The 24,852-nt window shown below is 39.0% G+C and overlaps 1 protein-coding gene across 1 annotated transcript in view; it reads right to left on the reverse strand.

The window, feature by feature from the left end:
• TMX4 (thioredoxin related transmembrane protein 4) overlaps positions 1-11,087 on the reverse strand; it is a 65,621-nt gene extending 54,534 nt beyond the window's left edge. Inside the window, exon 1 of the mRNA XM_065920847.1 lies at positions 10,742-11,087. Within this exon, the coding sequence (XP_065776919.1) occupies positions 10,742-10,926 (185 nt within the window). The 5' untranslated portion in view covers positions 10,927-11,087. The remainder of the gene's footprint in view (positions 1-10,741) is intronic.
• Positions 11,088-24,852: the final 13,765 nt, after the last annotated feature.

A 24,852-nucleotide genomic window follows, 5' to 3' on the forward strand; every position in this document is an offset into this window, starting at 1 on the left:
TTTATTTTGGGGGGCTCCAAAATCACTGTAGATGGTGGTTGCAGCCATGAAATTAAAAGATGCTTACTCCATGGAAGAAAAGCTATGACCAACCTAGACAGCATATTAAAAAGCAGAGACATTACTTTGCCAACAAAGGTCTGTCTAAGCAAAGCTATGGTTTTTCCAGTAGTCATGTATGGATATGAGAGTTGGACTATAAAGGCAGCTGAGGGCCAAAGAATTGATGCTTTTGAACTGTGGTGTTGGAGAAGACTCTTGAGAGTCCCTTGGACTGCAAGATCAAACCAGTCCATCCTAAAGGATATCAGTCCTGAATATTCATTGGAAGAACTGGTGCTGAAGCTGAAACTCCAATAATTTGGCCACCTGATGTGAAGACCTGACTCACTGGAAAAGACCCTGATCCTAGTAAAGTTTGAAGGCAGGAGGAGAAGGGGATGACAGAGGATGAGATAGTTGGATGGCATCACTGATTCAATATACATGAGTTTGAGCAAGCTCCAGGAGTTGTTGATGGACATGGAAGCCTGGCATGTTGCAATTCATGAGGTCGCAGAGTCAGACACAACTGAGTGACTGAAATCACTGAACTTTACAACCTCACTGCTGTAAGGCCACAAGACAGATTCAGAGAGACTTGCTAAATCTATTTCTTAACTTGACTTGCTGAACTAAGACCACACAGAGCAAGAACCCAGATGAAGGTATTCCCATGATAAAAGTGTTCAAGGAAAATAAGATCCAACAGAGAGACAGACACACAGACAGTAGGAATAAGACATACCTGGTGGCTCAGACAGTAAAGAATCTGCCTGCAATGCAGGTGACCCAGGTTTGATCCCTGGGTCAGGAAGATCCTTTGGAGAAGGGAATGGCTACCCAGTTCACTGCTCTTGCTTGAGAAACTCCATTGACAGAGGAGTCTGGCAGGCTACAGTCCATAGGGTCACAGAGTTGGACATGACTGAGCAACTAAGCATATGCATTTATATATATACACATTATATATGAAATTCTGAAGTACAATTTAATGAACTCTAGATTTTTTTTTTTTTTTTGCTTTATTTCCCTAGACCTGTTTTTCCATACAACTCATGGACACCTTTGCTATATCAGTAATCATTAAATGATACAAATTTCATCATCTAACAAAATCCTAGTGCCTAATCTCCAGATAAATTATTTTACAAACCAGGATTTGGATGAAACTGACCCTCAAATATACAAATACCATTGAGATAATTTTAGATCCTCCATTTTCTTTGTAGCTGCTACCCAGTGGTTTGTAGCACTTTAATGCTATTATTTCTTAGATTTAATCAGTTTATTGTGCTGGAATGTACCAAGGTCATCCATTAACCTAGTGCATTCTTTGCTAATGGAGATAAACCAGCCCTGAGTCTTACATGAGGGAACTGGTGTACTGTTGTTGCTACTTTTAAAGTTACTAATGTTGTTTTGTATCTGGATGATCCCATTTAGGATCTGTTGTTCATTGTTCAGTTGCTAAGTTGTGTCCAACTCTTTGCCACCTCAAGGACCACAGTGGGGTCTACAGTACTCCAAGCTTCCCTGTCCTTCACTATCTACCAGAGTTTGCTCAAACTCACGACCACTGAGTCCATGATGCCATCCAACCATTTCATCCTCTGTCTTCCCCTTCTCCTCCTGCCCTCAGTCTCCCCCAGCATTAGGGTCTTTTCCATTGAGTCAGTTCTTCACATCAGGTGGCCAAAGTATTGGAGCTTCAGCTTCAGCATCAGTCCTTCCAATGAATACTCAGGACTGATTTCCTTTAGGATTGACTGTTTTCATGTCCTTGCAGTTGAAGGGACTCTCAAGAGTCTCCTCTAGCACAATTTGAAAGCACCAATTCTTTGGTGCTCAACCTTCTTGATGGTCCAACTCCCAAATTCATACATGACTACTGGAAAAACCATGGCTTTGATTATACAGACCTTTGTTGTCAAAGTGACGTCTCTGCTTTTTAAGACGCTGTCTACGTTTGTCATAGCCAAGAGTCTTTTCATTTCATGGCTGCAGTCACCATCTGTAGTGATTTTAGAGCCCAAGAAAATAAAATCTGTCACTGTTTCCTCTTTTCCCTCTTCTATTTGCCATGGAGTGATGGGGTCCAATGCCATCATCTTAGCTTTCTGAATGTTGGGTTTAGAATCTACTATAAGATTCTATAAGATTTTATTTTCTTGGGCTCCAAAATCACTGCAGATGGTGACTTCAGCCATGAAATTAAGAGGTTTGCTCCTTGGAAGAAAAGCTACGACCAACCTAGACAGCATGTTAAAAAGCAGACAGATTACTTTACTAACAAAGATGCGTCTAGTCAAAGCTATGGTTTTTCCAGTAGTCATGTATGAATGTGAGAGCTGGACCATAAAGAAAGGTGAGTGCTGAAGAATTGATGCTTTTGAACTGTGATGTTGGAGAAGACCCTTGAGAGTCCCTAGGACTTCAAGGAGATCCCACCAGTCAATCCTAAAGGGAATCAGTCCTGAACATTCATTGGAAGCACTGATGCTGAAGCTAAAACTCCATTACTTTGGCCACCTGATGTGAAGAGCTGACTCATTGGAAAAGACCCTGATTCTGGGAAAGATTGAAAGTGGGAGAAGAAGGGGACGACAGAGGATGAGATGGTTTGATGGCATCACCAACTCCATGGACTTGAGTTTGAGCAAGCTCTGGGAGTTGATGATGAACAGGGAAGCCTGGCGTGCTGCAGTCCATGGTGTCACAAAGATTTGGACACAACCAAGTGACTGAACTGAACTATAAGTAAAATTCCTCCAGGGCCCAAATGAATACAAAGAAGGAAAAGCACATGATCCTAATGATGTTTCTTTCTCTCCCTCTCCTTCTTCTCCCCTCCTCTCTTCTGTGTCTCTTCCTCCTTCCCACCCTCCCTCCGTCTCCCTCATTTTGCATAGGTAAATGTAATTTGTTTAAGTACATATACATGAATAAGACTAATTACAATGGACTGAACACATTTATATTAAAAAACAGCTCATAGTGGTAGTCTTCGAAGAACTATAATAGAGTTGACCTGCTCTAATTTTGTCTTTTACATATAAATTAATCTTTCTTTGATTTAAAAATTTCCAAGAGGAATTAGTACCTTTATAGTCATGGAAACTGTAAGAGTATTTTTAAACTTTTTGAAGGTGACAGTGGCATGTAAAACTAGTACGCTTCGTAAAGACATTTGAAGTACTATATATTTCAGAAAGCAAAATATTGCTAAATCCATGAACTTAGGTGTCAGTCTAATGTTTTTAACCATTACTGGGAAACAGAATTCAACAGCAAGCTTTTGTTCTCTACACTGGTATTCACATACAAATCGTACATGTACATCTACTACATGTAAGGTGGTTGAAGGTCCTTGAGCCTCTGACAGCATGAACTCACTGAATTTTGTATGAGATTTCATTAAGCATACTAAACATTTCAAGAGGAAGAATTTGATATATTTTCTAGAAATAAAATTTCATGAAAAATAATTTTTATTCACCAATAATGGTCAATTTTTCTTTTGTCTTGACTTAAAACTTTACCAGTGTTTCCCAGTACACTCTCGTTTCTGATCCTTGCAGACATGAGATGAACCATGACAGATACAATTAATTTTCACTTAGAACTTACTTTGACCAACATACTCAGAAGAATCTGTAACAATGAAGACAACATCGGTATACTAGGTTCATCATTCTATGACTTACTATATAAAACCAAATCATAATGTCAACAAATAATGCCTTAACTACAAGTGTTATTCTTCTTTCTGGAAAATCTAGATAAACTCTTAATAGCCAAGAGTTGCAAGTATTATGCTCAATTCTCTTTCTTAGAAGATCATTTCTAAGACATGCTATCATAAAATGCAGAGGAAAAACAAAAATTGACAGCTCTGTGAAAACCATGACACCTGCTAGAGAAATTTAATAATTTCACTAGAATTAATACTCCACAAAGGCAACAACTGGTGCCTTGCTTGTAACCTCGAACAGAGCCTGGCACATTCCAGGTCACAACAAATATGTATATCAATCAACAAAGGGGAGATGATAGTGAGTATCCTCGGTACCCAAGGATACCAGGAAACCACTGTTCCTTCAGTGATACACTAGCTCTTGATTAAAGATTAAAATATATTATTTGTTCATTCATTGAGTCAAAAGTATTTACTGAACACCTAGAATTTGACAGTTATTAAGGTTTTGTAGATAAACAGGAAGAAGAAAAACTTTGTTCCTCTACTTAAAAGCTTATCATCCACAGGAGGAATAAGACAAAAATCAAGTACAAAAACATGTAAATTAATTTATGAATTGTGAAATAAGGCCACGATAGATACAAACAAGGCACAGTGAGAAAGAAGTTTCCTGTTGGTTGGGATACAGGGAAGGCAGGCACCTGTCTGAATGGTGAGGTGTCAGAAATGAGCTCAAAGCAATGTTCTTTCTTCATGTGCAGAATTTAGAGAGATGGTAAATCGATAGGCAGGCCTCTGAATCCTTTAGGGAAAAGGCTTCCCCTTACATGGGTCAGGTACTGACAGCCTAAGCACAAGTCAGCCAGGCTCTGTGCCTTCCTCCAGATTTCCCCACCACATAGCTACTCTCCTCAGCTTGTACCGGGGATTGCAAAGCTCAGGCCACCATTCTAGTCCTGGCCATACCCACCACTTATTAAAGATACGGCTTAAAGCTTTAACCTTCCCAGTTTTAATTTCCTCTAGTTAATGAGAATGAGAATAATGATTCTACACCAGATTGCTGTAACGCTCAAATTCTGAGACAGGGCATTCTGAACATGTGATGTGAGCAATGTAACTGTTTACTGTGGTTAAAATGATGACGATGATGCATGTTTATCTGTAACAGCACCCAGGGAAGTGGTTTCTAATCAGAAGCATTTAGAAGGCTGTATGGGGGATGGACTAAAACTTTGTTGATGTCACATGACTGCTAGGATGTCATGGGATACCAGGGGTACCAAAGGTTTTGCAGTGTGTGAGCCATCCTCACATATCAAACAGCTGTGCAAGCCAAAATGCCAACAGTATCTGGTGAAAATTGCTGAGGAACACTCAACAGAAAGGAAGCACCCATTAAATATTTGCTAAAAAAGTGCTACCTATGCTACTTATCTCCTTTACACACAGTAGACTGCCAGTCTCCTAAAATTGAGACATGTAATTCATTCATCTTCATGTTCTCAAGTCCCCAACTTTGAATGACACATAACAAGCATCTAATGACTATCTCTTATACACTCAATCAACAAATCATGACAATTGATGAAACTGCAAGGAATTATAACTATCTAACATGGGTAAGTTAAGGCAATGATGTTCTGTCCAAGTATAAGAAGGATACTGGAGAAACAACAGTAAATCCAAGAGATGCTAGGGAAATAAATGAGGGTTTCCACCACCAGACTCACTAATTTCCATTCTGAACAATGATCATAAATTAATTTAACCCAAAGACTTATTTTTCCTCTGGATATCCGTTTAAAGTATATCAGCCAAAATTAGGCTTTATGAATGTCTATTGATGTCTTTGGGGAAAAAAGCCACCAGAACAGTATACAAAATTGTATTATATTGGATACTTTCATACTTCAAAAGAACAAAATCAGTATTCTCAAGAACTTATATGATGGGGGCCAAGCAAGTGTTTAAAACAGCAAAAGGTTACAAGGCAACTGAATGAATAATAGTATGAAACAATCCGTTCAGTTCAGTTCAGTGACTCAGTCGTGTCCAACTCTTTGCGACCCCATGAATCACAGCACACCAGGCCTCCCTGTCCATCACAAACTCCCGGAGTTTACTCAAACTCATGCCCATCGAGTCGGTGATGTCATCCAGCCATCTCATCCTCTGTCGTCCCCTTCTCCTCCTGCCCCCAATCCCACCCAGCAACAGGGTCTTTTCCAATGAGTCAACTCTTCCCATGAGGTGGCCAAAGTATTGGAGTTTCAGCTTCAGCATCAGTTCTTCCAATGAACACCCAGCACTGATTTCCTTTAGGATGGACTTGTTGGATCTCCTTGCAGTCCAAGGGACTCTCAAGAGTCTTCTCCAACACCACAGTTCAAAAGCATCAATTCTTCGGCACTCAGCTTTCTTCACAGTCCAATTCTCACATCCATACATCACTACTGGATAAACCATAGCCTTGACCAGACGGACCTTTGTTGGCAAAGTAATGTCTCTGCTTTTTAGTATGCTATCTAGGTTGGTCATAAGGTTCCTTCCAAGGAGTAAGCGTCTTTTAATTTCATGACTGCAATCACCATCTGCAGTGATTTTGGAGCCCAGAAAAATAAAGTCTGACATTGTTTCCACTGTCTCCCCATCTATTTCCCATGAGGTGATGGGACCAGATGCCATGATCTTAGTTTTCTGAATGTTGAGCTTTAAGCCAACTTTTTCACTCTCCTCCTTCACTTTCATCAAGAGGCTTTTTAGTTCCTCTTCACTCTCTGTCATAAGGGCGGTGTCATTTGCATATCTGAGGTTATTGATATTTCTCCCGGCAATCTTGATTCCAGCTTGTGCTTCTTCCAGCCCAGAGTTTCTCATGATGTACTCTGCATATAAGTTAAATAAGCAGGGTGACACTATACAGTCTTGACATACTCCTTTTCCTATTTGGAACCAGTCTGTTGTTCCATGTCCAGTTCTAACTGTTGCTTCCTGACCTGCATACAGGTTTCTCAAGAAGCAGGGCAGGTGGTCTGGTATTCCCATCTTTTGAAGAATTTTCCATAGTTTGCTGTGATCCACACAGTCGGAGGCTTTGGCGTAGTCAATAAGCAGATGTAGATGTTTTTCTGGAACTCTCTTGTTTTTTCAATGATCCAGCAGATATTGGCAATTTGATCTCTGGTTTCTCTGCCTTTTCTAAAACCAGCTTGAACATCTGGAAGTTCTCGGCTCATGTATTGCTGAAGCCTGGCTTGGAGAATTTTCAGCATTACTTTACTAGCATGTGAGATAAGTGCAATTGTGTGGTACTTTGAGCATTCTTTTGGATTGCCTTTCTTAGGGATTGGAATGAAAACGGACCTTTTCCAGTCCTGAGGCCACTGCTGAGTCTTCCAAATTTGCTGGCATACTCAGTGCAGCACTTTCACAGCATCATCTTTCAGGATTTGAAATAGCTCAACTGGAATTCCATCACCTCCACTAGCTTTGTTCATAATGATGCTTTCTAAGGCCCACTTGACTTCACATTCCAGGATGTCTGGTTCTAGGTGAGTGATCACACCATTTTGATTATCTGGGTCATGAAGATCTTTTTTTGTACAGTTCTTCTGTATATTCTTGCCACCTCTTCTTAATATCTTCTGCTTCTGTTAGGTCCATACCATTTCTGTCCTTTATTGAGCCCATTTTTGCATGAAATGTTCCCTTGGTATCTCTAATTTTCTTGAAAAGATCTGTAGTCTTTCCCTTTCTGTTGTTTTCCTCTACTTCTTTGCATTGATCACTGAGGAAGGCTTTCTTATCTCTCCTGGCTATTTTTTGGAACTCTGCATTCAAATGGGAATATCTTTCCTTTTTTCCTTTTCTCCTTTGCTTTTAGCTTCTCCTCCTTTCATAGCTATTTGTAAGGCCTCCTCAGACAATGGAAATAGAGAAAAGAAAACATCAGAAGGCCATTTAAAGATTAGATAATCTTCCCTAACCCAAGAAAGAACAAACTTTTCAGAAGAGGTTAAGAGGAAGAAAGCACAGCAAGCCAATCATAGAGACATGGCAGAAACAGGAGTAAAATGTATAAAAGAATATGAAAGTAAATACGAACAGAAAAACTGAATATACAAAAAGTCCACAGCATTAAAGAAAATGTTAATGTTAATGGGAGAATTTTTCAGGTTTTAAAAAAGGTTACAGAACAGAAATGGTAAATTACTACAAATATAGTTTTAGTTGATATTTTTCTTTAACAGAGAAGTGCTTTTTTAAAAATTGAAAATTCAACAGCAAGGATACAAAAAATTGAGTGTTTGAAAGACAAAGAAAACACAACAAATTAAATTTTACAATAGGGGTTTTTTGGGTCTTGGAGAAAACAAACACTGCTAAGTCCTTAAAAATAAATGATTGACACTGATCTAACCAGGAATTGTGTTATAGGAGCTTAGTATGAATTGGGACAGAAAAGAAAAAATTCCCAGAGGAGAGGTGGCATATAAACAAATGAACAAATGAAGAACTGTCATTTAAAGTAATGTTAAAATTTTAATACTGGGTTGGGCCATTCTGAACAAGCTTTGTCACCAACCCAACATTATCAGAAAGCTTCCTAATTTGCTTATTTAGAGAAATTAAAAATATCACCAGTGGATACTTAACAATCTCCATTTATTACGACCAGTTCATCTAAACAAACTGATAACTTATTGGATATTTGAAAAAATTCCTAGAAATTTATAGTAGGTCTATAATAGTACTGAAGATAAATTTTATTTTTTAAAGTATTGAATTTTGTCAAAGGAATATCACAAAGAGCCAAATTTTTTTCAGGATGAGCACATAGATTCTTGAATGTGGATATACATAATGGTTTAAATCCTTTTTCCTTTAAAGGATTTTAAAGGAAAAGCCTCACTTTGTATTGACCTATTCTGAAGTGAACTCGATGGGAAGAGAACTTCTAAAAAGATCTCAAGTGTCTATATAGCTTACTTCTGGTTACAAGTGTCATCTTGAATCAGAGCCCAAACATTCTCCATGTTCAGTTCTATCTGTTGCTTCTTGATCTGCATACAGATTTCTCAGGAGGCAGGTAAAGTGGTCTGCTATTCCCATCTCTTTAAGAATTTTCCACAGTTTGCTGTAATCCACATAGTCATAGGCTTTGGCATAGTCAATAAAGCAGAATTAGATATATTTCTGGAACTCTCTTGCTTTGATGAACGAACAGATGTTGGCAACTTGATCTCTGGTTCCTCTGTCTTTTCTAAATCCAGCTTGACCATCTGGAAGTTCACAATTCATGTACTATTGAAGCCTGGCTTGGAGAATTTGCAGCATTACTTTACTAGCCTGTGAGAAGAGTGCAATTATGCAGTAGTTTGAGCATTCTTTGCATTGTCTTTCTTTGGGATTGGAATGAAAACTGACCTTTTCCAGTCCTGAGGCCACTGCTTAGTTTTCCAAGTTTGCTGGCATTATGAGTGCAGCACTTTCACAGCATCATCTTTTAGAATTTGAAACAGCTCAACTGGAATTCCATCACCTCCACTAGCTTTGTTCATAGTGATGAAGACCCTCTTGACTTCACATTCCAGGATGTCTGGTTCTAACTGAGTGATCACACCATTGTGGTTATCTGGGCCATGAAGATCTTTTTTGTATAGCTCTTCTGTGTATTTTTGCCACCTCTTTTTAGTATTTTCTGTTTCTGTTAGGTCCATACTGTTTCTGTCCTTTATTGTGCCCATTTGTGCATGAAATGTTTCCTTGTTATCTCTAATTTTCTTGAAGAGATCTTTAGTCGTTCCCATCCTATTGTTTTCCTCTTTCTTTGCACTGATCACTGAGGAATGCTTTCTTATCTCTCTTTGCTATTCTTTGGAACTCTGCATTCAAAGGGGTGTATCTTTTCTTTTCTCCTTTGTGTTTCACTTTTGTTCTTTTCACAGCTATTTGTAAGGCCTCCTCAGACACCCATTTTACTTTTCTTTTTCTTGGGGATGGTCTTGATCACTGCCTCCTGTATAATGTCACAAACCTCCATCCATAGTTCTTCAGGTACTGTGGGCAAGAATCCCTTAGAAGAACTAGAGTAGCCCTCATAGTCAACAAAAGAGTCCAAAATGCAGTACTTGGATGCAATCTCAAAAATGACAGAATGATCTGTTTCCAAGGCAAACCATTCAATATCACAGTAATCCAAATCTATGCCCCAACAAGTAATGCTGAAGCTGAAATTGAATGGTTTTTTTTTTTTTTTTTTTTTTTTTTTTTGAATGGTTCTATGAAGACCTACCAGACCTTCTAAAACTAACACCAAAAAAAGATGTCCTTTTCATTACAGAGGACTGGAATGCAAAAGTAGGAAGTCAAGAAATACATAGAGTAACAGGCAAATTTAGCCTTGGAATACAGAATGAAGCAGGGCAAAGGCTAATAGAGTTTTGCCAAGAGAACGCACTGGTCATAGCAAACACCTTCTTCCAAAAACACAAGAGAAGATGCTACACATGGACATCACCAGATGGTCAATACAGAAATCAGACTGCTTATATTCTTTGCAGCCAAAGATAGAGAAGCTCTATACAGTCAGCCAAAACAAGACTGGGAGCTGACTGTGGTTCAGACCATGAACTCCTTATTGCCAAATTCAGATTTAAATTGAAAAAAGTAGGAAAACCACTAGACAATTCAGGTAGGACCTAAATCTAATCCCTTAGGATTACTGTTCCCCTTCACCCCATGGGTAAACCGCTTACCCACCCCATTCCTAAAACACGTCTTCCCAAAGCAGCGGAGAAGCCAGGCAGGGTGACGCCCTGCTCCCAGGGTCCTCATGGGGCAGGCCAAACACGCCTGTCTGGCGGGGAGGTTGGGCTCAGCCAGGCCACGCAAGTCCCTAGCTGCGCGGGCCTGGGCCCAGGTCGAGACCAGGGCACCGCTGGCGCGGAAGCCGCGCCTGCAAGGACCGTGCGGCGGGGGGCGGGCAGGCACACTCACAATTTCAGCATCCACTCGCCCTCCATCACCAGCGTCCAGTTTGAAGCGGTCATGGGCCGCACCAGGCTCCGCTCCGGCGGCCGCGCGGCCTGCTCCTGCTCGGCCTCCGCCTCCGCCTCCGCCACCGCCACGACCCAGGCGGCCAGGAGCGCCGCGAACAGCGAGCCGCGGCGCCCGCCCGCCATACCGGGACGCGGAGCCGGGCTCCTCCCGGGGTTAAGGAGAAGGACGCCGCGGGCCCGCCGACCTGCCCTTCCCAGGTGGTGCGCGGAGAGGCCCGCCTGGCCCGCAGACCTGCCCGGCCCGCTGCGCCGGCGGCGGCCCGCCTCTTACAGGTCTAGGCCACCGAGGCCACGCCCCCTTCCGCCTAGACTCGCGGTTGCCCGGGCGTTGGCTGCCTTGGCAACGGCCGTCCTTCCTTCCGGACGGCAGTGTTAAAGATAAGCAGTGACCTAATGTTGCATAATTAGAGCCTGACTGGCTAGTGCCAAGTAACGGGTTGGCACATGTGGTTTCTTTCTAAAGAGAAAAGTGACCAGTAATTAAACTATGCATCCTCTATTCAATGATAGCAAAATAGCAACAGTGAACTGCAAGTAAACTGTTTTACTGTAAAGAAAAAAGAAGGGATGCGTTGGGCTTCCCTTACTGAAAAGGAGAAGAAACTTTAAGTACTCTTTGCATGTGTATAATGAAGTAGCACTGCCTAATAGTAAATAATGAAACCAGACCGTGCAGTTTTAATTTTTACAAAAATGAATTTAATTTCACAAAAAAATAAACTGTTTAAACATGGATACTAACAGATAAAATGAATCAGTTTATAGGAATAGTGCCAGTTGCAATAAAATAGATCTCGAGCTCCTCTTGGCTACACATTTGTCAGACTGAAAATGAAAGTAACCTTAAATAATTTCCAAATCTCTTTCCAGATACACGTTTGATGCGTCTGTACCTTGAGATTACCACACCCAAGAATGTATGAAAATTACCATTAGAGGCCGGGTGTGCTTTTTAAAGGTGTGGTTTAAAAGAATGTATTACATATGTAAAGCATAGTGTGGTCCACTTATCATGAAAAACAGTAATTTCTGTCCTGGGCTTAAGGACAACTATACAACTAAGAGTATTGCAAGGAACATGAGATCAATATCCAATCTGTACTTACAGATGAGAAGGAGAAAGATGAATTTTGCTTGCAGAGACAATCATACCTTAGTTCAGTTCCGCTGACTTGTTCAGTTGTGTCTGACTCTTTGCAACCCAATGGACTACAGCACATCAGGCTTCCCTGTCCATCACCAATTCCTGGAGCTTGCTCAAACTCATGTCCATCGAGTCAGTGATGCCATACAACCATCTCATTCCCTGTCATCCCCTTCTCCTGCCTTCAATCTTTCCCAGCATCAGGATCTTTTCCGATGACTGAATTCTTCACATTAAGTGGCCAAAGTACTGTAGCTTCAGCTTCAGCATCAGTCCTTCCAATGAATACTCAGGACTGATTTCCTTCAGGATGGACTGGCTTGATCTCCTTACAGAGACTCTCAACAGTCTTCTCCAAAAACATAGTTCAAACGCATCCATTCTTCAGTGCTTAGCTTTATTTATAGTCCGGCTCTCACATCCATACATGACTAGTGGAAAAACCAAAGCTTTCACTAGATGGACCTTTGTTGTAATGTCTCTCTCTTTTTTTTTTTTTTTTTTTTTTATGCTGTCTATGTTGGTCATAGCTTTTCTTCCAAGGAGCAAGCACCTTTTAATGTCATGGCTGCAGTCACCATCTGCAGTGATTTTGGAGCTCTATACATAAAGTCTGTCACTGTTACTGTTGTTTCCCCATCTATTTTCCATGAAGCGATGGGACCGGATGCCACAATCTTCATTTTTTGAATGTTGAGTTTTAAGCCAGCTTTTTCACTCTCCTCTTTCACTTTTCATCAAGATGCTCTTCAGTTCCTCTTCACTTTCTGCCATAAGGGTGGTGTCATCTGCATATTTGAGATTATTGATATTTCTCCCGGCAATCTTGATTCCAGCTTGTGCTGCATCCAGCCCAGCATTTTTCATGATGTACTCTGCATATAAGTTAAATAAGCAGGGTGACTGAAAGGGCCCACGTGGGGTCTCATTGATAATATGGCTCTTTATGTCAACCTCGCAAACAAATAATAAATCACAGTGTTCTGTGAGACTGACCAAATCGCCCAAATGGCATCATGTTATCTCACTGGTGCCTGAGTTCTCAAAGCTTCGAGAGCACCAGATTCCAGACCCCGGGCTATGTAGCCATCCCTTCAGAGAATTTTTCATTGGTGGGGTATAAGGACTCCATCAGAAAGGAAGAACACTGGCTCTCCTTAAGAGCCAGTCACCCTCTGCTTCCCTCTAATAAATTTCCCTTTATTGCCTGACAGCCCGGCTCTCTCTTTTTTTTTCTGCACTCAACTTACAGCTTTGATGCACTTCTTTCTCAATTTGGAACCAGTCCACTGTTCCACGTCTGGTTCTAACTGTTGCTTCTTAACCTGCATACAGATTTTTCAGGAGGCAGGCTGTCTAGTATTTCCATCTTTTGAAGAATTTTCCATAGTTTGTTGTGATCCACATGGTAAAAGGCTTTGGCATAGTCAATAAAGCAGAAGTAGATGTTTTTCTAGAACTCTCTTGTGTTTTCAGTGATCCAATGGATGTTGGCAATTTGATCTCTCATTCCTCTGCTTTTTCTAAATCCAGCTTGAACATCTGGAAATTTTTGATTCAGACTTTTGAAGCCTCACTTGGAGAATTTTGAGCATTACTTTGCTATCATGTGAGATTGTTGCAGAAACTAGTACTTGAGAAACCAAACACCACACTCGGAGAGTTGGAGAACTCAGATTTATTATACCGGCAGGCCCAGAGGAGTTACCACTCCAAGCTCTGAGCCCCAAACAAGGGAGTTAGAGAGTTTTTACGCAGGGACAGGCATAATTAAGCAGGCTTGTGGGTCTCCAGGGGCTGGATGATTGCCAAGAGCATGAGAAGGGTGAGTGAAATAAGCTCTAGTTCCTAGTATTGTGAGTCCCCATTTTCTGAGACCTACATGATCCAGACTTTGCAAGGAGCAGTCTGAGTTATAGAGGCAGAAGCAGCAGGACGTTATGTAAAATTTTAACTTTTCTTCTTCAAGGTGAGTGCAACTGTGTAGTACTTTGAACATTCTTTGGCATTGCCCTTCTTTGGGATTGGAATAAAAACTGACCATTTCCAGTCCTGTAACCACTGCTGAGTTTTCCAAATTTGCTGACATATTGAGTGCTACACTTTCACAGCATCATCTTTTAGGATTTCAAAGAGCTCAGCTGGAATTCCATCACCTCCACTAGCTTTGTTCTTAGTGATGCTTTCTAAGGCCCACTTGACTTCAGACTCCAGGATGTCTGGGTTTAGGTAAGTGATCACACCATTGTGGTTATCTGGGTTATTTGGCCTCAGGCCAAGGAACAGGGAGGAAACAGCCCCACTCATCAAAGAAATTTGGATCAACGATTTACTGAACATTGCCCTGCCCATCAGAACAAGACCCAGTTTTCCCCATAGTCAGTCTCTCTCATTAGGAAGCTTCCATAAGCCTCTTAGCCTTATTCATTAGAGGGCAGACAGACTGAAAACCACAATCATAGAAAAATAACCAAACTGATCATATGGATCACAGCCTTCTCTAACTCAGTGAAACTATGAGTCATGCTGCCTAAGGCCACCCAAGATAGATGGGTCATGGTGGAGAGTTCTGACAAAATGTGGTCCACTGGAGAAGGGAATGGCAAACCACTTCAGTATTCTTGCCTTGAGAACCCCATGAACTGTATGAAAAGGCAAAAAGATAGGACACTGAAAGATGAACTCCCCAAGTCAGCAAGTGCCAATATGCTACTGGAGAAGGGTGGAGAAATAACTCCAGAAAGAATGAAGAGGCAGAGCCAAAGTGAAAAGAACACACAGTTGTGGATGTGACTGGTAATGGAAGTAAAGTCCGATGCTGTAAAGAGCAATATTGCATAGGAACCTGGAATGTTAGGTTCATGGATCAAGGGAAATTAAAAGTGGTCAAACAGGAGATGGCAAGAGTGAACATCAACATTTTAGGAATCAGTGAACTAAAATGGACTGGAATGGGTGAATTTAATTTAGATGACCATTATATCTACTACAGTGGGCAAGAATCCCTTAGGAGAAATGGAGTAGCTCTCATAGTCAACAAAAGAGTCCAAAATACGGTGCTTGGATGCAATCTCAAAAATGACAGAATGATCTCTGTTCTTTTCCAAGGAAAACAATTCAATATCACAGTAATCCAAGTCTCTGCCCTGACAAGTAATGCTGAAGCTGAAGTTGAATGGTTCTGTGAAGATCTACAAGACCTTCTAGAACTAATACCAAAGAAATTATGTCTTTTTCATTATAGGGAACTGGAATGCAAAAGTAGGAAGTCAAGAGATCATACCTGAATTAGGTGTTAATTGTAGTTGCTCAATTCTATGTGGAATCAGTACTTATCCTCAAAATATAGGACCCAAATTTACAAACCACTATAAATTTGGGTGAAGTCCTTGAAATAAATGTTACCAAAAATCAGCTATTTTATGCAGATCAATCCTATAAACTCAGTGGAAAATATTTTGTTTTTATAAAGAAATAGCATACACAGAAATTCTATCATTCTTTTCAGTGTACTTTATATATATAAGGGGCTTCACTGGTGTCTCAGACGGTAAAGAGTCTGCCTGCAGTGCGGGAGACCCAGTTCAATCCCTGGGTTGGGAAGATCCTCTGGATAACGAAATGGAACCCACTCCAGTATTCTTGCTGGGAAGTCCTTAAGATGGTGGAGCCTGGCAGGCTATAGTCCGTGGGGTCATAAACAGTCAGACATGAGTGAGTGACTTCACTTTCTTTCTTTTGTATATGTATATGATTGGCAAAATATATTTTTTTTTCTTAAAAATAGGATCTGATATTAGGAAATTACATTAATTTTGTTGGGTGTGATAATAGTGTGACTATTATCATATTATTAATAATATGACTATATTTTATAAAGTCTTTATTATTTACAGATAGTGAATTATTTATGAGTGAAATGATATGCTGTCTAAAATTCACTTTAAAATACTCCAGAAATAAAATTTGGGGGGTTGGAAGGAAGATGCATCAAACAAAAGTCGCACCACATCAATCAAAGCTGAATCTAAGTTCATTTTTGCTATTCTCTCTACCTTTGTGTAGGCTGGAAAATTTGCAAAGTGAAAGAGAGTATCATGGCTGAAGCTCTTCTTTATTTCTAACACAAATGGCCTTCAAGCTAGAGTAATTAGGAAAGTGTCTAGCAAGAATGTGTGGGCAAGTGAATGTGGTGGGGTGGCATAGATGAGGAATGGCACTGACCTGACACCTCTTACCTTTGTGACTTAGGGCTAAAATCATTTAACACCAATTTTCTGTTTAAATGCAGGTAATAATAGAGCCTTGGAGAAGGAAATGGCAACCCACTCCAGTACTCTTGCCTGGAAAATCCCATGGACGGAGGAGCCTGGGAGGCTGCAGTCCATGGAGTCGCAAAGAGTTGGACACGATTGAGCGACTTCACTTCACTAATAATAGAGCCTACTGCAGATGGTGGCTTTAAGATTAAATGAGATAAATAAAATGCCAGTGTTCAATCCTTCTTTGCGTTTAAAGTATGAGATCACAGTTTATAGAAGATTGGTACATGGTAATGGGAAAATGAGTTTTTGTCCCTAGGGTAGTTTTCAATTATGACACTATGAGGCAGCTATGGTTATACAAAAACACATGGTTCCTAATAGGAAAAGAAAGTGAGTTAACAAATAGTCCAAAGGTAGAAAGTTTAAATACATGGTAATGAACAAAGACCTTGGTAAAAAGTAAAATTGGTAATATAGGGCTTAATATTATGAAGATAATCGAAAAGGATTGAGGAGATTGTATTCAGATTGTCAACTCTGTAATAATAGGGCATAGAAGTAATGCACAATGGTTTTCCTAAGAGGATGGGGAAACTGGTATGGAAATATTAAATAAGTTACATAGTGCTCACTGAAATTTTGTGAAGTAATTAGCCTCCAACTAATAAAAAAAATTTTTTTTAAGTTACATAGTGCTGTAAAAATTAGTCCATAAAGTATAATATCACAGGAATTTAATTACACAAACAGATTTGCTAAATGCCTTATAGGAACAAGAGGGAGAATTATTAAATAGGACACTTACTAGAACAGATGGTAGAAGAAGCCATACATGATTGAAATAAACAGAGCTGTCCCAAGCTGGTGAGTAGAAATGAATCCCTAAGGAGCCTTGATAAGCCTCTAAGAAACAGCAACTCCTGGATGACCTCTTGGGGAAATCAGTTAATTTTTTTTTCAGAACAAATAAGTGAGTTCAGAGAAAGCTGCACACAACAGAAATAGACACAGATCGGTTCTCTTCTTCTATACCAGTAACAGTTAGTTTTAAAATGTAATATGGACAAACATCTTATCAAGAAAATCTATAAAACTACCTAAAGAAAAAAGGAGAGAAACATGCAAGACATATGAAGAAAGCTAGGGGATTTTGTATGATGGTGTCAATTTTCCCAAATTAATCTATTAATCCAACCAAGTTCTTTTACAAAGCGTTCTAGAAATTTATCTTAAAAAACTAATGCTTAAGTCAAGCTAATAGAATTTTTTGAAAAACAGTGATGTAGGTTTTGCCTGAGTATTAAATCTGCTATAAAGTTACAGTAAAGCAGGGAGATATTGGCATAAGAAGAAGCAAACAGATAAATGGATCAGAGTAAAGACTCAAGAAATGAAGCTATATGCATATTGATATTTATATGTTAAAAGTTGTAGAGTTGACAGGATAAGGTAGACTTAGGTTGCATTAACACATAGCAAGCCTCCCAAATTTCAGAGGTTTGATCTAGAAAGCTCCTTTCTATGTCATGTAAGGTCCACTTCTGTCTAAGAGACTCTGGGGAAACTGAACATGACGCAGGCTCTACACAAGCCAGGCTGCTTCACTCTCACAGCTCTGCCATCTCAATGCAAGGCCTTCTCTGTTACTACAGCAGGGAAAGGGGAAAGAAAAAGGCTGCAAGGAGCTTCTGGCTTCCTTAGTCCAGAAGTAGCACATCCTGGTTCAGCTCATGAGTCACTGGCCAGAATTAATTATGACTGCCTCACTTGTAGGATAGGCTTCCCAGGTGGTGCTAGTGGTTAAGAACCTGCCTGCCAATGCAAGACATGTAAGAGATTGCAAGTTCGATCCCTGGGTCAGGAAGATGCCCTGGAAGAGGGCATGGTAACCAACTCCAGTATTCTTGCCTGGGGAATCCCATGGACAGAGGAGCCTTGCGGGCTACAGTCCCTAGGGTCACATAGAGCCAGACACGACTGAAGCATGTCAGCATGCACTTATACAAGGTGGTCTTGCATGAGAGCTTGAATATTGATGCACACTAATAATGTCCAGAAATGGCATTTCAAATCTGTGGGGGCAGTTGGATGAATCCACAATAGTGTTAGGGCAATTTCCTCTCCTTCGAGAAAAAAATAAATACCTTTGACTCAATCTATATACCAAAATAATTTTCAGATCCTCTAGTAAAAAAGCATAATATAATAAATGCTCTTGGAAAAGTTTTGGGATGATACTTTTATGATCATCTGATGGGGAAAGCCTTCTTGAGTAACAAAAGAGACACTGAACCCATAAAGGAATCCTGGTAAATTACTACCCAGTTAGACAATTTTAAGTAAAGCCAAACTGTAAAATGACCTGAAATATTTACAACACACAAAGGTTTGCTGTCCCTGAAATTCAAGAAATTCTACAAATAATTAAGAAAAAGATATATAGCCCAATAAGGAAAATAGAAAAGAATATAAGTACAGAGAAGAAATCCAAATGCCAGAAGAATATGAAAAACTGTAGATACATACTGCAGGTCAGAAAAAGGACACTTTTTAGCTGCAAATGCAATTTATTTGATGATTCCCTGTGATTTCCCTTGGAGTCCAAACTGCTATGATTAAGACCAGCCATCCCAAAATTATAAAAAGTCTTCTGTGAGCTCTAAATACAATAGCTTCTTTTCTATAACTACTTGTCCCCTCACTGTTTGACTATATTCTCTGATTACATGATATTTGGGAACCTGGCAAGCATGTCAGTTTTAAAGTAGGGTTAAGTGGAAACTGGAAAAGAGAGGGGCATAAATTTTATTCAAAGCAATTGTGTGCTACAAACCTGGAAAATTGTACATGAAAACGAAAAGCAAAACTGTCATGAATCAAGTTTAGATATTATGTGTCATATTAAAGGGAAAAGGAAGTCACTCACTTGTGTATGATTCTTTGATGTTAGGTAGTCTCTAATAGCAATATGTGAACCGTGAACTTCCAGAGGTTCAAGCTGGTTTTAGAAAAGGCAGAGGAACCAGAGATCAAATTGCCAACATCTGTTGGATCATCAAAAAAGCAAGAGAGTTCCAGAAAAAGCATCTATTTCTGCCTTATTGACTACACCAAAGCCTTCGACTGTGTGGATTACAATAAACTGTGGAAAATTCAGAAACAGATGGGAATACCAGACCATGTGACCTGCCTCTTGAGAAACCTGTATGCAGGTCAAGAAGCAACAGTTAGAATTGGACATGGAACAACAGAATGGTTCCAAATAAGAAAAGGAATATGTCAAGGCTGTATATTGTCACCCTGCTTATATAACTTATATGCAGAGTACATCATGAGAAACGCTGGGCTGGAAGAAGCACAGCTGGAATCAAGATTGCCAGGAGAAATATCAATATCCTCAAATATGCAGATGACACCACCCTTATTGCAGAAAGCAAAGAAAAACTAAAGAGCTTCTTGATGAAAGTGAAAGAGGAGAGTGAAAGAATTGGCTTCAAACTCAACATCAGAAAGCTAAGATCTTGGCATCTGGTCCCATCACTTCATGGCAAGTAGATGGGGAAATAATGAAAACTGTGACAGACTTTATTTGGGGGGGGGGGGGGAGGAGGCTCCAAAATCACTGCAGACAGTAACTGCAGTCATGAAATTAAAAGACACTTCCTCCTTGAAAGAAAAGCTATGTCTAACCTAGACAGCATATTAAAAAGCAGAGACATTACTTTGCCAGCAAAGGTCCAGTCTAGTCAAAGCTATGGTTTTTCCAGTGGTCATGCATAGATGTGAGAATTAGATTATAAAGAAAATTGAGTGCCAAAGAACTGATGCTTTTGAACTGTGGTGTTGGAGAAGGCTCTTGAGAGTCTCTTGGACTGCCAGGGGATCCAACCAGTCAATCCTAAAGGAAATCAATCCTGAATATTCATTGGAAGGGCTAATGCTGATGCTGAAGCTCCAATATTTTCACCACCATATGTGAAGAAGTGACTCATTAGAAAAGACCCTGATGATGGGAAAGATCAAAGGCGGGAAAGGAAGGGGACTACAGAAGATGAGATGGTTGGATGATACCACTGACTTGATGGACATGAGTTTGAGCAAACTCTGGGAGTTGGTGATGGACAGGGAAGCCTAATGCGCCGCAGTCCATGGGGTCACAAAGAGTCAGACATCAATAAGCAATGAACTGAACAGAACTCAACCAACCTTTCCCTCCAAGGGCAAAAGCCAAAAGGTAGAAGGAGTACAATTTTAAAGCCTGGGAAAAGGAGACCTCAAAGTGGAGCAGGTTAGAAAAGAAATGATGAAAAGACAGAGAAACATAGCACAAATGAAAAAGCAAGGTGGAAACTCACAAGACCAAATAAACAAAGAGGAAATAAGTAATCTACCTGAATGAGAACTCAGAATAATGATAGTAAAGATATTCCAAAGACTTAAATAGAATGGAGATAATACAAGAAACATTCAACACAGCTAATGCAATCACCAAGGACATAGAAAAAATAAAGAATAAGGAAATAGTGAATAATAGCACAATTACTGAAATTAAAAATACTCTAGAAGGAACCAATAGCAGATTAACTGAGGTAGAGGAACAGATACGTGAGCTGGAAGAGAGAATGGTGGAAGTAACTGCTGAAGTACAGAATAAAGTGAAACGAATGAAAAGAGTTGAGGATAGTCTCAGAGACCTTTGGGACCATATTGAACACACCAACATTAGAGTTATAGGGGTCCCAGAGGATGAATTTTTAAAAAGGCACTGAGAAAATTTTTGAAGAAATTATAGTTGAAAACTTTCCCAAAGTGGGAAATGAAGTAGTCAATCAAGTCCAGGAAATGCAGAGTCCCTTACAGGATAAACCCAAGGAAAAACATGCCAAGATACATATTAATCAAACAAGGACTAAACACAAAGAAAGAATATTAAAAGCAGCAAGGGAAAAGCAACAAGTAATATACAAGGGAAAACCCATATGATTAACAGTGAATCTTTCAGCAGAAACTCTGCAGGCCAGAAAGGAAGGGCAGGATATATTTAAAGAACTGAAATAAAAAAATCTAAAACCAAGATTACTATACCCGGTAAAGATCTCCTTCAAAATTGATGGAGAAATCAAAAGTTTTATAGATAAGCAGAAATTAAGAGAATTTAGCACTCCAAACCAGCCTTGCAACATATATTAAAGGGAATTATATAGCCAGTAAACACAAGACAAAGGAAAGACCTACAAAAACAAACCAAAACAATCAAGATAATGCCAATAAGAACATATGTATCAATAAGTACCTTAAATATAAATGAATTAAATGCATCAACCAAAAGATACAGACTGACTGAATGGATACAGAAACAAGACCCACATATAGGCTGCTTACAAGAGACCCACTTCAGACCTAGAGATAAATACAGACTGAAAGTAAGAGGATGGAAAAAGTTATTCCATGAGAGTGGAAACTAAAAGAAAGCTGGTGTGGCAATCCTTATTTCAGATAAAATAGACTTTAAAACAATGAATATTAAAAGAGGCAAAGAAGGACACTACATAATGATCAAAGGATCAGTCCAAGAAGGGATATAACAATTGAAAATATTTATGGACCCAACGTAGGAGCACCTCAATACACAAGGCAAACACTAACAGGCATAAGAGGAGAAATGGACAGTGACACAATAATAGTAGGAGACTTTAATACCCCACTTACCCTAATGGACAGATCATCAAAACAGAGAATCAATAAGGAAGCACAAACATTAAATGAAACATTAGACAAAATGGACCTAGTCTATATCTTTAGGACTTTCCATCCAAATGCAGAAGAGTATGCTTTATTCTCAAGTGCACATGGAACATTGTCCAGGATAGACCACATCTTGAGCCATAAATCAAGCCTCAGTAAGTTTAAGAAAATTGAAATTGTATCAAGTATCTTCTCTGACCACAATGATATGAGACTAGATATCAACTACAGGGAAAAAAAAAAAAACCTGCAAAAAACTCAGACTCATGAAAATTAAACAATACATTACTAAATAACAAAGATGTTACTGAAGAAATAAAAGGGAACCAAAAGATTCCTAGAAACAAATGACAATGAAAGCATGATGACCCAAAACCTATGGCATTCAACAAAAGCAGTTATAAGAGGGAAGTTTATAGTGATACAATCATATCTCAAGAAATAAGAAAAACATGGAATAGACAACCTAAGTCTATATAGCTGGAAAAAGGACAAAAAAAAAAAAAACAAAAACCCAAAGTCAGCAGAAGGAAAGAAATCATAATGATCAGAGCAGAAATAATTGAAAAAGAAATGAAGTAAACAGTAGCAAATATTAATAAAACTAAAAGCAGTTTCTTTGAGAAGATAAACAAAATTGAAAAACCACTAGCAGACTCATCAAAAATAAGGGGGAGGCGATAAGGTCAACAAAATTAGAAATGGAAAAGAAGTTACACAACACAGAAATACAAAGGCTCATAAAATAATATTATATGCTAATAAAATGGACAAACTAGAGGAAATAGACAGATTCTTAGAAAAGTTCAAACTCCCAAGACTGAACCAGGAAGAAATAGAAATTATGAGCAACCCAATTACAAACAGTGAAATCAAAGCTGTGATCAAATATCTCCCAAAAAACAGAAGCCCAGGGCCAGATGGCTTCACAGGGAAATTAGATCAAACTTTTAGAGAAGAGCTAATGCCTATTTTTATTTAATTCTTCCAAAAAATTTCAGAGGAATGAACACTTCCAATCTCATTCTGAGGCCACAATCATCCTGATACCAAAACTAGACAAAAACAACACACGCAGAAGAAATTACAGACCAATATCATTGATGAACATAGATGCAAAATTCTTCAACAAAATTCTAGCAAACAGAATTCAACAGCACATTCAAAAGCTCATACACCATGATCAAGTTGGGTTTACTCCAGGGACGCAAGGATTCTTCAATATATGCAAATAGATCAATATAATACACCATACTAACAAATTGAAAGATAAAAACCATGTGATCATCTCAATAGATGCAGAAAATGTCTTTTACAAAATTCAGCACCAATTTATGATAAAAACACTTCAAAAAATAGGCATAGAAGGAACCTACCTCAACATAGTAAAGACCATATATGATAAGCCCACAGCAAACATTATTTTCAACGGTGAAAAACTGAAAGCACTTCCTCTAAGATCAGGAATAAGACAAGGGTGTCCATTTTCACCACTATTGTTCAACATAGTTTTGGAAGTCCTACCTATGGCAATTAGAGAAGAAAAAGAAATAAAAGGAATCCAGACTGGGAAAGAAGAAGTGAAATGCTCAATGTTTACACATGGCATGATACTATACATAGAAAACCCAAAAGAAATTATCAGAAAATTACTAGAGCTAGTCAGTCAATTCAACAAAGTTCACAGGATACAAGACCAATACACAGAAATCAGTTGCATTACTATATACTAACAATGAAAAACCAGAAAGAGAAATTAAGTAATAAATCCCATTTACCATTGCAACAAAAAGAGTAAAATATCTAGGAATAAACCTACCTAAGGAGAGAAAAGCCCTGCAAACAGAAAATTGTAAGACACTGATGAAAAAAATAAAAATGACATAAACGGAGAGATATTCCATGTTCCTGGATAAGAAGAATCAATACTGTGAAAATGATTATACTATCAAAAGCAATCTCCAAATTCAATGCAATACCTATCAAACTATGAATGGCATTTTTCACAGAATTAGTAAAAAATATCGCTATTCATATGGAAACACAAAAGTCCCCAAATAGCCAAAGCAGTCTTGAGAAAGAAGAATGGAGCTGGAGGAATCAACCTTCCTGACTTCAGACTATACTACAAAGCTACTGTCATCAAGACAGTGTGGTACTGGCACAAAAACAGAAATATAGACCAATGGAACAAGATAGAAAACCCAGCGATAAACCCATAAGCCTATGGGTACCTTTTTTTTTTTTTTACAAAGACGCAAGAATATACAATGGGGAAAAGATAGCCTCAGCAATAAGTTGTACTAGGAAAACTGGACAACTACATGAAAAATAATAAAATTAGAACACTTCCTAATGACATACACAAAGATAAACTCAAAATGGATTAAAGAGCTAAGTTTAAGACCAGAAACTATTAAGCTCTTAGAGGAAAACATAAGCAGAACACTCAATGTCATAAATCATAGCAAGATCTTCTATGGCCCACCTCCTAGAGAAATGGAAATTAAAAAAAATAGGGAACTAATTAAACTTAAAAGCTCTGCACAGCAAAGGAAACTGCAAACAAGGTGAAAAGACAACCCTCAGAATGGGAGAAAATAATTGCAATTGAAACAACTGACAAAGAATTAATTTCCAAAATATACAAGCAGCCCATACAACTCAATACCAGAGAAACAAATAGCCCAATCAAAAAGTGGGGTGAAGACCCAAAAAGACATTTCTCCAAAGAAGACATACAGATGGCTAAGAAACACATGGAAAGATGCTCAACATCCCTCATTATTAGAGAAATACAAATCAAAACTTCAATGAGATACCACCTCACACCAGTTAGAATGGCCATCATCAAAAAGTCTACACACAATATATGCTGGAGAGGGTGTGGAGAAA

This window comes from Muntiacus reevesi, chromosome 2, assembly GCF_963930625.1.
Source record: "Muntiacus reevesi chromosome 2, mMunRee1.1, whole genome shotgun sequence".
In the NCBI taxonomy this organism is placed as follows: Eukaryota; Metazoa; Chordata; class Mammalia; order Artiodactyla; family Cervidae; genus Muntiacus; species Muntiacus reevesi.